This window comes from Uloborus diversus, chromosome 5 (assembly GCF_026930045.1).
Source record: "Uloborus diversus isolate 005 chromosome 5, Udiv.v.3.1, whole genome shotgun sequence".
Classification (NCBI taxonomy): Eukaryota; Metazoa; Arthropoda; class Arachnida; order Araneae; family Uloboridae; genus Uloborus; species Uloborus diversus.
Genome location: NC_072735.1, coordinates 22,153,384 through 22,170,029, shown reverse-complemented (window position 1 = coordinate 22,170,029; position 16,646 = coordinate 22,153,384). Strand labels below are relative to the sequence as shown.

General features: G+C 33.6%; 1 protein-coding gene across 4 annotated transcripts in view; it reads right to left on the bottom strand.

The window, feature by feature from the left end:
- Window positions 1–16,646, bottom strand: part of LOC129221944 (homeobox protein Meis2-like) — a 413,908-nt gene that overhangs the window by 334,050 nt on the left and 63,212 nt on the right. For all 4 annotated transcript variants that reach the window (XM_054856332.1, XM_054856334.1, XM_054856331.1 and 1 more), the window contains exon 5: window positions 6,344–6,580. In XM_054856332.1, the coding sequence (XP_054712307.1) occupies window positions 6,344–6,580 (237 nt within the window). The remainder of the gene's footprint in view (window positions 1–6,343; window positions 6,581–16,646) is intronic.

The following is a 16,646-nucleotide window of genomic DNA, read 5'->3' as shown; positions in this document are numbered from 1 at the left end:
CCCATGTAAAATAAAAATTTCGAATAATTTCAGTCACTGAAAATCGGATGAAATTAATGCCTAATAGCTACAATAATGGTGCACTTTATCAGCAACAAATAAAATTTTACTGACTTTTAATAATGTAGCAGTATCAAGCCGCTTCTGATGACCCAGTCAATTCGTCTTTTTGTACTTCGTTATATAAATATATTTTTCTGCTGATCAGCGCCTAATTGTTATGGGAGCTGAGATCCCATACTTCCTTATTTGTTTTATTCAAATTTTTGTATTTTTGACCGAATTCAGGCCACTTAAGCATTAAAAGAAGTTCTGAAGACTATAGGGATCCTGACCTTCTTTTGTTAGAAATTGGATCCCTGGCTATAATAGCTACCTTTGGTGAGATCTGTTTGGTTACCTCAACTTACAACCATGTTCAATTAATTATTTCTCTCATAAAACAGTGGGCTTTTTAAATTCTTAAACTACAAGTGAGTTTTGCGGTATGAATTTAGTATACATATTCTTACGTATAAAAGTAATCATTACTAGGTAGGGTCCAAAAATTATGTGACAACATTCGCCAATGTCAAACCAAAGCACGAAATTAAAATTAATCGTTTTAAATGTATTGTATTGTTCTTCCCTTTGATGGTTTCCCCTGTCGCGTAATTGAGTTGAAGAGAAAGAGAATTGAAAGAGGAAAAATATGATTCGTTGCTGCATATGAAAGTAACGGTGAATGCACAGCTTTGGAGACAAAATAAAGTAATATTTATATAAAAAAAAATATATATATAGATTTTTACTGTTACTGATAAAGTACATCATTATCGCAGCTATTAGTCATTAATATAATCACCAAAGGCTCTTCTATCTAAAATCTAAAGACTACACAAAAAGACGAATTGACTAGGTCATCAACAGCGGTTTGTTACTGATATATTATTAAAAGTTAGTAAGATTTTAGTTGTTCCTGATAAAGGGCACCTTTATTGTAGTTATTAGGCATTAATATAACCAGAATTTTAGTTACTGAAATTATTAGACATTTTTATTTTACATGCATGCCATGGGCGATAAGGTCACTTTCAAAAAATCATAAAACATTTTATGGGAAAAAATACGGGATGCGGTGTCTACCCACTTGTTAAGCATTATATGGGGTTCAAGTGAGCCAATTTTTAGATTTTTAAAAAATGGGTTTTTTGAGTAAAATAACTTCAAAAATCGCTAATTTTTGAAAATTTTCAAAATTTCAAATTTTATTTCCGAGGCTGTATGCATCCAAGGATTATAATAAAATACGTTATGAAATTATCATATAAGGGCTTTAGACTGCCATCTCCGTTTCGTAAAAAAAACTTTTTTTCATGGAGAAAAAAAATCATAAAATCGGTAAAAATGCAGTTTTTTCGCGACAAAAATGACTTTTTTTTCTTTACCAAAAAACCTAACTAAACTTTCAAAAACGATGTCTATAGGATATATGGGTCTTTATTTATTTTTAGAAAAAAGAATTATTCAAATAGGTTAAATACTTTTGAAATAATGTCCATTTGAAATGGAGTGTTTTGCCGGTTTTTTCCAAAATGGCGGATTTTGTGCAGAATTTTAATAGGCTGTAACTGAAGAAAAAAAAATTTTCTTGCAAAATCCTTTTGGGATATTTCATATGTCCCTTAGTTGCAACTACTGTATTTTTTTCAAAAAAATCGGTGATGGTCATATGACACTTTTCATACCTGCCTGCCTGATTTGAAATGGAATGACTCATTTATAACGCAATGTTTGTTCTACGCAGGAAATAAAAGCTAAAAATATCCTAAAGCAGTAACCCGTACTAATTTACTGAATTAATACAGAATGTGGAAAGTAACCCCATGTAGGTCCCAGCATTTGGTGTAATTTTGGTGAACATTTTGGACGAAAATCGTACGAGGCTGCTGAGAATTTATTAGCCAGTATTAATTTTTCACATTTTATTTCTACATAAATGGCAGTACAGTCGCATTCCTCCCGAGTCTCCTAAGTTGTGTCTTAAATACAAAAGATTTTTTTTTCTTATTTTGCATTTTCTTTCTCAAATTTGTTTCAAAATTAGAATGAAGAATTCGCAGGAAACAAATCACTCACAAAATGCAGTTCGTCTTCGAAAGAAATTTGCTAAACAGTAATTACCTAACCTTCCATCTTGTGATGTAAATGATTAGTAGCGGATTTGCATGTAGGAAATGTCGCAAATCCGAGCCCCCCTGACCCGAAAGGGGGAACTTGTATATATATGACAAATTTTAGGTTAAAAAAGGGCCCCAAAAGGAGAATTGCGACGGGCCCTCAAATATGTGAATCGGCTACTGTAAACGATCACGACTTCAAAGCCCTCTTAGATTAAATTGAGCTATCTCTTAATTGTTTAAACAGCATATTTGAGTTTTATTTGTTTGAGTACACCTATTTCGACTTCCGAAATGAAATATAATGATCTATATATACCAGCGTTTCTCAACTTTTTTTTTAACCCGCTGACCGGTTAGAGCTTTTGGAGAAAAAAATCTCTGACTGGAGAAACTATTTTTTTTTCTTTTTCTGTCTTTTTCCTTTTTTTTTTTTTTTTTCAAACGAAAATAAGAAGTATTTACTTAAACTTTGGCCGAGGACCGTTAAACGCTCGCGAAATAATTTTGCAAACGGCTGGGAAGCCCCCCCCCCTTTTTTTACAAGATATTAATAATAATAAATATATTAATAAATATATAAGTAAAACTTTACTGGTTTACTTTTTTTTTCGAGTAAGAAATTTTTTTTAATGAGAACGAGTAAAAAATCTTCGAGAATCGGTCAAAATTTTCTGCGGGCCGATGCCGGTCCGCGGGACCACCGGTTGAGAATCGCTGATCTATATGCTTCGTGTAACTTCAACAAAGAGGATCTAAATTTTTTGAGGCCTAAGGTTGATGCCCTGGCATAATTTTAATCATTTACTTCTTAGACTTGAAATTTCAGAATTAAGGGTAAAAGTTAATTGTTATTAGCATAAAAATAAGACTTAAAATAATTAATCTTTCAAATTTTGTTAAATGACAACCATTGTACTTTATAAACATAAAAAGCATTAGAAGTATGGAAATGTTAAGAAAAACTCATATAGGAATATAATTTAAATTTTGATTGCTTGACACTAGAGAGCCCAGGGCTTAAGCGTTATTAATCACTACGTAGATCTTCCCCCGAAAATAAACTGAGCTTTCAGTTTAGTCATACCTTTGAAAGACAAAAGCAGGCCGCTAAGTACAATATGGCAGTAGAGTGCTGAAGTGGACAAACAAAAAAGAGGTTTTATCTGTATACATTGTTATCAGCTTGGCACTTGGATATCGGAGCACCTACATTCGAAATGAGCTTATCAGTTGGCAAAATAATATTTGAGAAACTGTCATCGATTAGAGAGGTGAAGATTTTGATTCCGAGATTTGCCAACGGTCGGACTTTGCACCGGGATTTCATCTTCAAAGGTATTTGGTTTCAAGGAGATCGTGTTTTAGTCTATTTGCACGACCGAGGAATTTCTATTGTGCCACTTGTGTGGGATGGTAAAAAACGCCCCAATGCCAAATTAATAATGTAGTTGTGTGAATAGGTATGTAATGCTGGGGCAAGCGGAATTTACACTTTTAGGAGGGCAAAAATTCTTAATTTGCCAAATGAAACTCAAATTGCGCCGCATGATGATAATTTTGCCGAAGAAGGAAATTTTCTGTAGGTCACAGTGTCCTCCCATCGGGGAGCTTCTGATGTAAAGTAACACCGAGCAAGAAAGCCTTAAATATTTGATCGCGGTTCAAGGAATGAATAGTATGATTTGATCTACAGGTCAAGTTTTCGAATAATCTTTGGAAACTTTGCATAATTTTTAGACATCAAGAATCTATTATAAGTTCAAACCTCATGCAAGATTATGGGGGATAAAATTCTGTTATAATGATTACGAACATATAGCACATATTATGATAGTAACTTCAAATGAAACTTTGTTAGCAATTATTTCCTTGCTTTTAATTAGTTGTTTTGTAAAAAGAATTTATTAAATGATATTGCGAGACAACGAAGTTTGAAATCTTGTTTAAATAGCATTCAGCTTTAAATATTGGCTTATTTTCTGTCAAACTAAAAAAAAAAAGAATAATAATTCTTATTAGAAAAAATGAAAGTTTTTTCTTATTTTTTAATAGCGAACTACTGGATTTTCTTAAAAAATTCACCCCGTTTTTCTGCTTTTTTATTGGTTTTGCACTTATTGTTTCATGTTACAAGCTTTTGATACACTACGAAAGAATACTTTATCTAATTGGAAAGTTCATAAGATTTAGACGGTACGGGGAAGGGTATGATTTCGTCAAGGCGTGGCACCTACCCCCTTGAATTACACTTCTAAATTTTTTCCACTGCTCAAGTTGCGTTTTAAAAGCGGAGAAGAATCTAAAAGATGAAACACTTTTATCTTAAAGAGTGTTCTCATTAGATAGAGTTAATGAATTTTGAGAATAATTTATGAAATATCTCTAATATTGCTTGAAATTATATTTTCATGCAAAAAAAATTTCCTAATGTTCTGCAAAACAATTTCACTAGAACATCTACTCAAGTGGAAAATAACCATGTTTTATAGAATTTCAGTAGTGAAATAAATCAAAATAAAATTTTTTTTTCCACTACCAGAAATACAGCAATACTATCCGTAAATTTTAAACAATGATTCAATTGGACAATCTGAATGGGTAAACACATTTTTAAAAAAAAGATGAAAAAAGCAAATGTATAGACAATATTTATGAAATGCAGGGTAAAATCAAAACAACCAGAATTCATTTTTAAATCCTTTATTGGACTTTTTGGGCCTTTTATTCAAATACATTACCAAACAATGGAATTTAATGTATCCATAACTGAAAAGAAAATTAAGGTGTTTTTCCTGATTGTTGATTTTAACCACACTTGTTTTTTCTTCTTAATGCAAAATTCAAATTACAACATAATTCCAAAAAAAAAAAAAATCGACGAAATATAAACAGGTATTGTTCTTGATGCTTTTGTACTTCTGATTCCTATCAACTGCGCGCGCAAAAAACTTCATAAAATATTCTGAAATTTGAAAACAAGAAGTCATACTCTAAAACGTTTCCCTTCCAAGAGTTGTTTAAAGTAAGATGACTTTTTTTTTTATGATCTAGGAACGTAAAAATCAGTACATTCAATTTTATTTCAATGGTATTAGTTCAAACATTTTCCTCAGTACTTATAAAAATATTTTGACAATAAACTCGAGTAATTGAATCTTTTGTTTCAGAAACCAGTCAAATTTTCATACTTCCGGAAAATAATTCTTAGCAACACAATACATTATTTTGATAGAAATCACAAATTTTACAGAAAAGTAATAATGAATAATACCCTTTCAGTAAAAAACATTATAATCTCCATTAAAAACGCATAATGTAATTCCGAGACTTTTTCGAACTTGGAAAATTTTGACGATTTACTAGTTTCTGAAAAAAAAAAAAAAAAAAAACTATTAAATTGTTGGAATTGGGTACGATGTTTTTGTTAGCGGATAAGAATTCTGTTATTTCTACAAGTGGAAAAATTTAACTATTTTATACAGGAGGCAGTGAGAAGCAATGGGATGCAAGTGGACTATTTTAACTTTCGAGTAAAACGCGTTTAAAGATCAGATCCTAGGTAGGCTTTCATTGGAATTTTTTCCTAAATCATGCTGTACAGCAGCACCTACCAGGGCTGCTAGTACAATCTCTTGTCCCAAGACAGAGGAGAGGTTCACCTACCATTTGTACTGGTTATCTTCAAATTTTTAATTTTGCCACTTGCATCCCTTTTCTTCTCACTGCCTCATATAATGCTAGGCAATTCAAGTGGCCTTATCATGCATTGAAAGCATGCCACACCGCATCCAAGCCGTGATAGCAGCAAAAGGCGGAGTCACTATTAAATAATCATTTTTTTTTAAACCTATTTATAGTATCGATCGGAAGGTACTTTACTTTTAATATGTTTAATTCATATTTTAAATAAACTTTAAAATGTGTTCAAATAATAAAAGCATGTAACAACAATGAAAATCAATAAAAATACAGAAAAGAGTGTTTGAGTATAATAATTTGGACACCCTCTGTATATTAGAATTTCTACTTATATACAACATCTTTATTATCATCAAAGACTAAATATTAAAACCTCTCCCCCCCCCCCCTCCCCAAATATTGCACACCATGTTTAGACTCGACTAATTACAGAATTTCTTCTGTTTACAGAAATGGCAGAATAACATAAAATTGGTGCTTACTTGGTCAGGTGTGGACGAGTTGTCAGAACTGTGTCCTGTGGTGTCAGGATTTCCTCTGCCACCTCCAACACCGCTGTTGCCGCCGCCGGCACCACCACCACCATTGCTGCTGTTGTTGTTGTTGTCACCGAGATCGCCGGGTTTGCTGTCTCTCTCGTCAATGACGAGGTCGATGGGCATTTTACCCTTCAGACAGCTGATGTAGCGCTGACAGAAATTGTCACACAGTTCGTGCACCTAAAAGAGGGGGAAAACGCAAACTTATTACTTTAACCTTCAACTAAGTGTTTTTTTAAGTTTCTGTTTTATTTAAATACTTATGTGGTATTAAAGCAGTCAAACAGAATTTTTAATATAAATTAACATCTATTTGTCAAAAAAAAAAAAAAAAAAAAACGTACAGTCAAATCTTAGTTTCAGTCATTAGTTAAAGCAATTTTAGCCATTTGGGGACCCTTAAAGAGCGGGGGCCGTAGGCTACGGACTAGTTGCCCTATTCAGAAATCAGTCCTGTAAAAAAACTTTTTAGACCATCTGAATGCAACCAAAAGCGAAGGCACACCAACTAAAATAGCGAAGGATTTTTCTTACGTCAACAGGGATCCAAATTCTTTATAACTCTTGAGTTTTAGGAATTAAATTTTAATAATTTTCATTTTCAGGAATGAACAGACAGTTAAGTAAAATTATTAAACGCTCTCTATTTAAACTTGTTTCTTCCAGTAATAGGAACGCTTTCGAAACTAATCACTACCTATTGTTTCATGCAGGTTAAAATTTAATCACTTTCTTTTCATTACAGGATGGAAAATACTGTCCATTATGAAAAAATAGAGCTTGACTTTTTTTTCGCACAAAATTCATTTTGCGGACATAAGCGACAACACCATAATGAGATAGTTCCAAAGACCCCATGAAAAATGACGTCATCGGGCGAAGGCCAGCTGGCAATTATTGTCTGACAGTGGAGGCTGCTTGTCACTACAAGTGCTTCTTCGTGACAGGACAGCGCCGGATGGAATGCAATAACGTCTCGGTCGATCTTATTTGACAAGTAGGGAATTCTATTCTGTCCTTTTGTAAACGCGAAGGTCTACGACCCTCTTACGGGATAAATGCACAAAATCGGGCAATTATCCTAAAAAGGAATTCGGGAAATTTTACTGAATTAAATTAATCGAACGGTTGGCTTGTCCAATAACGATGGTCAAGTCACTTGTGAAAATATTTAGGTTCCTCTTAATTGTTTGGGGGGAGAATGGTCGGTGAGTGTTTTCGGGAAGAGAATTCGTCAAATTGGGAAAGGCAAACATTTCTGCTATGGAACAAAGCTGAATGTTAATGATGGCTAGCTCATTTAATTGTTGGAAGTTTCATTTTGAGCCCAAGAATTAAAGCTTTGAAGTCAATTCAAACCTTTTAACACTAGAATTACGGCAATCTTTTTATACCTAGATATATGGCGGGGGTCATTTTAACCGACGGAAAAGAAATCCATTGTTTCCTACATAATGTAATATATTTGTAAACATTAGTTAAAAATAAGCTTATTTATAACAGGTGTAGTTTATTTTGAAGAATTCAGAGGTTTTATGTTGTTACATATATCTTTATTCAGAAGGATATTAATCCATTTAAAAGAAAGCCATGAACAAGAAAAAAAAAATACAAAAAACAATTGAACAGATAACAAAAGAAAAAAAAATTAAATTAGGGGATTTCACAATTGTAACTGAAATAAAAAGTAAAAGTCATTTCAGGGAGTCCATGACTGATCGCGCAGCCCAATAAAGCTTTCCGAGTAAATTTTGTTTTTGATCAGTTGGGTCAAGTTTTGAGCGGAAGAGATGAGTAGCATTCATGTTGCCAGAACCGCAAATTACACAGGTTCTGTACGTTGCGTACCTCAGTTCTATATTTCATATTTTGATTGCAACAAATTTTCGTTTAATTTTTAACAATTCCAAAATACTTTACGTTAGCAGAAGTTTAAGGCCTGAAAAGTGGATTTGCTTCGAACAAACACATACGGAAAGGAACTCTTGATTTAGAATGCGTACAAAAAAAGAAAGTTTTATTTAGTTTTTTCAAAGCCTTTTTCTTAACGGTGCCCCCCGCCCTCGGAAAAAAAAACTTCAAACTAGATCCTATAGTGAAGTATAAAGTTCATGTAAATTTTGAAGGAACTAGTAATTTTCTTAGGAAAAAAATTTTGGGAACAGCATTTGACGTCGATTGTACGCAAAAGGTTGTTTCGATTTGGTTATTTTGAGGGCATTTTTTGAAAAGTTCAAGAAGAATTAAAAGCAACATTAGCAGTTATACGAGAATTTGAACTAAAAGCCAGTTTTGACTGAAATAAATTTTGCTCGAAAGAGCTATGGGAGGCATTTCTTAAATCATAGTAAATTCAACAACTCCGTTGACAATTGAATTTGATGAACCAAAATTCAAAAATTTTTCTGCGGAAAAACTTGGACAAATCTTTAGACGCAGGAAATTTCAAATAATGTTGCGGGGCGGGAGGAGGAGATTGATTGAACTTGCTTTTAGAGCAGCGAAGTTTGTTAAAACTCATAATTCGTTGGCAATACAAAATAAGAAATTGTTTTTTCTTTGTTATACGAATAGACATTGTTTTATGAAGCAGTTTTTTTACAAAATTTCTCTAGTGTTTTGCGATGCGTCAAGAAAATGTTTAAAACTCGTGAAGAAATTAACAAAACATTTTCCATCTGTAATTAAGGGGTTTTAGGTGGCAAAAAGAAAAAAAAATAGTTGTACATACACTGATAAGAGGTATATATAGGCTTGCCAGATTTCTGAAATGGCCAACCGGGACACCGGAATACCCCCCCCCCCCCCCCCGTGGCGAGTATTCAAAAGGAAACCAGGGAGTGATAGTGGACTCAAGCACTCATGTAAAATTTTCTGAAGACAGTGTAAAATTTTCAGAAACTATGAGAAACTATATCCTCCCCTCCCCCCCCGTAAAAAATTTTGCAACATGCATACAGAAATTATTAAAAAGAAACATTTTAAAAGTTTTCTTTTTTTTAAACATTTTTTTCAGCTTTAAAATGTGTTGTCAGTGTCAGCCCAAAATATTTGGAAATTTCGGATCACAAACACCCCTTAAGGAAGGGAACACACCCCTGGCTGGTTCTTAGCGTATTTTAGAGGGTAGTTCATTCTCAATGCTATGAATAAATACTAATTATGAGCCTAAACCAGGGACACAAGGAGATAAATTTAAACATTTTATTTTTTACATGTTAATATTTATTAGTTACTTTAGTAACTTTGAATGAGGTATAAAAACTTGAGCAATATTTACATGTATGTTTCATTCGCTAGGATTTTTTTTTTTTGAAAAGTCTTTTTTGGTTTTAATGTTGTTGTAAAAATCTTTACAAGCTGATTCGATATTAATTTTATAAGTCTATATTTCAAATGACAAAGTAATTATCCAAAATAATCCTTCACAGTTAATATTTTTTAGAATTTTTTGGTCATCTAATCAAATTTATCTTTTTCCGGGACCTGAAGTAAACCGGCCGGGACACCGGAGATTTTCCTTGAAAACCGGGACTGTCTCGGTCAAACCGGGACGTCAGGCAAGTGTAGGTATATATGAGATAAAGAGTAAGACTTTTTTTAGACTCTCTACAGCGTCAATGCAAAAATTTGCAAAAAAAAAAAAAAATGATTATGTAGGAAACGTCAGTATTATCTGAGAAAATTTTCAAAAGTCGTAAAAAAAATCGAAGTGCAATTCGAACTTTTGTCTGAAAAAAAAAAAAAAAAGCAAAAGATTGTCAGTAGGGTCAAGACTTAAAACATAAGCCGCACAAAATTAGAGAAAGCAAATCAAAAGCAATAACTATAATCTGCTATCCCCACTTACCCGAGAGCATGTTTCTGCAATGCTTGGCTAAACACTGCCATGAAATTACTCTTATTTTACTTGTGAAACTCATTCTGCTCACGTTCGTATCTCTACAGATTTTATTTAGTTTTCATTTTAGGCAACCCTGTCAGGCAAAGAATGTTTTGAAAAGGGTGTTCAACGACTACATGTGTTGGGTAAATGCTCGTGTGAATCGAATATTGCAGGTAAGTATTTGGCACTAATGTTCTGTGGATTCCAGCTACTTGTTTTAAGTGTCAAAAATAAAGCTAAAAAAGTCGAATTCAGCACCTCGTGTCGCTTGACTGAAAGTATTTTCATCTTTTCCGAAACATTCATTATATAATCCAAGAAAATGTTTATAGCTTCTCTCCCCCAATTTCGTTGTACTTAGCTCCTTTTTTATAAATTCATGTTCCTCTTTGATGTTGGCGCTCTTTTGACATGGGTCTTGACTGCGTACTTTTACTCTGACTCTACAACACGAGTTGACGAGCATACGTGCCAATAAGGAGAGGGGGGTGGGGGTGTTGAGCCCTCTCTAGATATTAGTGCTGCCAATTTCTAATATACATTTTGTGCATAAGTATCAAAACATTGAAACAAAATAAAGAAATGAATGACTTAAAAGTTTTAGTTTAAATTTATTCTTCACTAAAATTGTTCAGAACTACAACCATGCATTTCAAATCAACTGATTTGTTTTCTAGTTGAAACGAAAACACGAATCCTTTGGACATTGGGGTGGGAAGCTTCACGTTCCTAAGTGCCACTAATTGTTGTAAACATTTTAATAAGAACAATAATGTGGGGGTGCCCACCCCCTAAGGGCAAAGGCGCAACCCTCCACAATATCGCGGAGACCCCCCCCCAAAAGCAAGAGCCCCTCAAATGAGAAAAACACACCCCTCAAAACACCCCCTAAAAATTTTAATGGCACAGTCTGTGCCATGACCCCCCCCCCCCCTAGGTGGGCACTCCTGAATAATGATTGAAAATCCCCATTGGCATAAGGACAATATTCCCTAAAAATACCCACAATGAGGACAATGGTCCGAAAAATTTTGATCAGAATCAGTTAAGAAGGAAATTGATAGAAAATAGGTAGAAAGCATTGAAAAAAAAAATCTTTAAATTACAGCATTAAAAGCTAAAATTTGTTAGTCCAATAATCTTTGTCAAATTTTTTAGTCTCTCTAAAATTAAACACATTAGTGCTGACGAGTCTTATTAGAAAACTCATAGTAATTGGATGTTTGTTTACGAAGCTCTTTAACTTGGCAGGATAGGAGATTCAATAATTGTCATTAATTTGAAATAGATATGTTTAAAATGCGTTTTAATAAACATTTTACGTAGATGGCAGTTCACTTTTAGAACTTTTGAAAATTATTGTATTGTTTGAATTTTGTATAAAAAGAACAAATTTTTTCATAAAGATCTGAAACTTAATATTCGTTTTCGAGAAAGTTTTTGCTACAAATCTCATTGTCAATAGTCTTTTTGGTAATAAGAAAGTTATTAATTAAGTTAAGTTATGGTAAGGATAGATGGTTGAACTCCAAATCAGCAACCACCATGGATTGGAAAACTTGGGCGCTCGTTTTTAACTGTTGGAAATCGTTTATTTTCTCATATTTGTTTTGTAATTCTGTGTTGTCTTATTTACGTTCATGAAATCATACGTAATTATAATTCAAGTTTAATTTAAAATATAAGCCGTACAAGTATTATCGACAGAGACGTATGTTTTAAACTTTCACGAAATGAGATTTCCACCTTTGACAGTTTCAACTTTTTCCCTTGAGACACGCGAATGTCGATGCATAGAAATTTACATCGGGACAGACAGACAGCAAGCGAGACGCAAATCTGTGGAAGCAGAATGCCAAAAATAAATCAGACCTTATTCACGAAAGAAAGTGAACGAAAAAAAAAAACGGTACCCTTAAAGCACGTACACGCGGAGTCGCATGGAATACATTTAAAAGATAAGAAAAGAAATTTCCGAGTGTAAAAAAATGTATTTTGCATATGAGAGCAGCAAGGACGAGACGAAACAGACAGAAAAGGCGTGGTTGCGGCTGTTTTGCATGCGAACGGGACCTAAACATCTTTTCTCCTCGAAAAGAAAAAAAAAAGGAAAACGGAGAAGAAAAACTTGCATTACAAAAGAAAAATCATTCACTCCTACCGCGATGGCTGCATAAACAGAGCGCCTAATTCAAAGCAGAAACAGAATCCATAAATCAAATGCTTTCACGATGGGCACAATGAGTAAGAAAAAGGCTCTGAAACATGTTCGGAAAAAAGAGGCAATGAATTTTATACACTGTTTCGTGGGTCCGCAGGGTAATGCGATATTTTCTTCTTCTGACATGCTGTGTGGCAGTTCCCGAATAGTAACTGGTGGAACACTGTCACATTGTTTCAACTTTTCTGACAAAATGTTTCCATGATTAAATTTCTGATTAATATGCTTAAAAATTTGCATATAAGGTCAAAAATAGGATACAGACATCTTTACAGCATTTTGACACAGAAAGATCACCTTTGGTAACGAAGGCAAACCAAATGGTGCATATTATGAATTTTTTTAGTTTAAATGACATTACAATAACCAGATATTCTTTCTTTAATTAATGGTTCTCCAAGTATTCCTTACCTCATTCAAAAGGAGGAGATCCTACCTATCTCGTAAGATAGAATGTATATTTTACAAAACTTGCTCTGCTAAAAGCCTTCGAAGGTACAAAGAATAAATTAAACACTATTGCCATCGCTGCTATGAATGCTACAAGCGATGGAACTAAAAAATGCTCAGAATAAAAAAAGAAAAAACACAGCAAGGGTACCTTTTTAATATTTGAAACGCAAAAGCTAACTCGTAGACACACCCCTCCGGAATTTCAACTCGGTGGTATTCACATCGACTGAAAGGAATAAAAAACCAAAACAATAATAACGACACTGAATGTACTGCGTTTCTAATGAGTACCTGTCAGATTTTCGTTCTTCATCCAGAAGGCCCAACCCTATTTTTTTTCTATAGGTATACTTTTTAGTGCCATTTCCATTACTATTATTTCCCGGACAGACGAATCGTGGATTAGACTGAGAAGCTGGCGTCCCCCCCCCCTCCTACAAAGTGACGGTTGCTGGTTTGTGAATCCAGAACTGGATGTTAATTTTCACTGCTGTCAATCAGACGTCGAGGCAGCGGTGCAACCTCCTTCAAAGCCCAAAACAGCTGTAGCGGTGCATAAAACACGAATGGGGATGAAGATCATGGGTTGGAGAGGTGGAAGGGGCATTTGCGAGAATGGGTATGAATCAGAATGCATGTCATAGGTCGTCTGGTCTCGAACCTTGTTTGCTATCAAGTACCACTTATTTTCAGACTTTTTTTCTTTTTCCTCTGCTCATTTTCGTCTACTTAAAAACTTGCTTTTCCAAGAGCTGTTTAACTCTTGAATGCCTGGTGAAGTATAGTCTGTGTTTATTCAATACAAAATTGAGAAAAGCTTTGAAATTCTACCCAGTAAAGTACCTTGTTGGACTATTTTAGTTTCAGCAGTAATTGAGTTTTCAGTTATGTTTTTAGTTGCAGTGACACATATCCTATTGAACTTCAGGAGTGATTTTTAATTTTCAGACTAAGATGACAGGTATTCTATTGAATTTCAGGAGTGAGTTTTAAAATTTTCAGACTAAGATGACAGATATCCTATTGAATTTCAGGAGTGAGTTTTAAAATTTTCAGACTAAGATGACAGATATCCTATTGAACTTGAGGAGTGAGTTTTAAAATTTTCAGACTAAGATGACAGGTATTCTATTAAATTTTAGGGGGGAGTTTTTAAATTTTTGGGACTAAGATGACAGATATCCTATTGAACTTCAGGAGTGATTTTTAATTTTCAGACTAAGATGACAGGTATCCTATTGAACTTCAGGAGTGAGTTTAAAATTTTAAGAAAAAGATGAACATCATTAAATCAACGTCTTATCAATAGCGCCACCAGAACATTCATTACTAGTTAGAATTTTTTCCTGAAGCATTTCTGTCATAACCGACTGTACATGCATATTACCAGACTAGAATGGGTGATGTGGCAAAAGATTGAGAATTTAGGAGGAGGATAGGGGGTAAATCCTCCAAAACCCCCTTTGCTACTCAGCTACTAGGCATTATTTACTATTAAGGATGGACAAAGAAGCGGGAAAATTTCCGAGGAAAGGCATAAAAAAATTAAATGAATATTTTGTCTAGTTACAAGGCAATTTTCATTAGAAATTAAGGAGTCAATGAGTTACTCGTACACTCCTTCAGACATCTTCACAAGTTAAGAGTGCAGAGATAAAGCCAAGCATAAATAAATTAAACAAAAAGAAGTTTTAAATCCATTTTACAGTCGCAGTTTCCGAATTTTTAGATTATTTTAAAATGTATTGTTTCCGCAAAATTCGCAACTGATGTGGAAAAAAAAAAGAAAAAACTTTCGAGGGCTAAAAAACACGTAAGAAGACATTATCAAGGAAGAAGTCAGGGAACATGACGCAAACCAAGGTTGCAAGTCAGTGTAGTTCAATGGTGCCCAATCTACTACCCGCGGGCCACATCCGACCCGCGAAGCTGGTCTGTGTGGCTAGTTTTGTTGAATGTGTCAAATCGAAAAGCACGAGAAGGGACAGTGTCACAAATTTGGAGCCAAATATTCAGAAATTGGTCTCTAAAAAATATGCATTTAATGAAATAAGCATCAAACAATGATAACAACATAAGTTTGTAATTTTCTTTCCTGTTCTATATTTTAAGAAAAGAATAAAATGTTTCGAAATAGTGTGTTCTAGCCCGCGAAAATGATTTTAATATGAGGTGCGGCCCTTGGGCAGAAAAAGGTTGGGCACCACTGGTGTAGTTCATTTCATTTGGTTCTATAATGCTCTTCAACCGCACCTAAAATCGTTATTATTAATATTATGGAAATAAGGAAAAAAGCAAAAAAAAAAAACTCCACAAAGTATTTAATCTATGGTATGAAATATTAGTATTCCTTCCTAGCTTTGAAGTCCATGCGCAAAAGAACAATCCAATGAAACCAATAGAAAACCTAAAGAACACGTTGCAAACTCAAGCGAAAACACAAGGAGTCAAAAATAGCTAATAAAGTACATCTTTGGTGTTATAACAAATCGCTCAGCGAGAAAAAGATGTTTTCCAATTGATTGCTAAGGCACTCCCCAAGCAAACATTGAAAGAAAATGTTGTTCATTCTCGACGATTATATCGATGGTTGTTCGCCTGTAACTCAAACAATTCTTTTAATCGATTCTACAGGTTGCTGTAGCTACGTGTGAACAAGCAGTAAACAATAAACGCGATTTTTTTTCTTTTCTTTTGTGGGTGAGAAAGAGTGGGCATTAATGAAAAACAATCGATCGAACTGAACAATGAATTTAGTTACTAAATATTAAATCGCTTTTACTAATATGCGAAAAGTATCACTATCATATTTTTATCCGTACGTGAGTAAATGGAAATATAAAGTAAAATAAAATAGAAGAAAAATTGCTTTGTATTAGTGGAGTACAGCAGGCAAAACTTATGCAATAAAATACCGTACGTCAGTAAATAAAAATAAATAGTAAAATAAAATCGAAGAAACATTGCTTTGTATTAATGGAGAAAAATTGCTTTGTATTAGTGGTGCACATCAGGCAAAAACTATGTAATAAAATACCGTACGTCAGTAAATGAAAATAAATGGTTAAATGAAATAAAAGAAAAATTGCTTTGTATTAGTGGAGTACACCAGGCAAAAATTATGTAATAAAATACCGTACGTCAGTAAATGAAAATAAATAGTAAATAGAAGAAAAATTGCTTTGTATTAGTGGAGAACAACAGTCAAAACTTATGTAATAAAATGCGCTAATTTAGTGAAACGTTTTGAAAGTCATAAGAGTCGATTATTGTAGTCTTACTACGTATCTCAGGAAAACAGTAAAAAATATGAGTGGCATAGGTCAGTGTAGTGGTCAGTTTAGAGTTTGTGCAATTTAAATGTTAAGATCATTCGTTTAAGTCCCCGAAGAAATATGGAGAATTATTCACAGCATTTTTTTTTTTTTCAAAATAATGTAAAATCGCTTGAGTTAACATTAATACATCTGTTTGATTATGTCATATTTCATATCTGGGGAACTTTTCAGTTTCTTCACAAAAGAGGAGTTTTGCAGATAACCAAAAAAAAAAAGTCTTTGCCTTGAATTTATATCCGTGACAGTGTGTTTTGAAAAAAGAAAAAACGCATAGTATTAAAGCCATGTTTTGTTTTGTCTTTTTAAGAAAGTAAGAAAGTTAAAAAAATATCTTGGATTATTTTTACC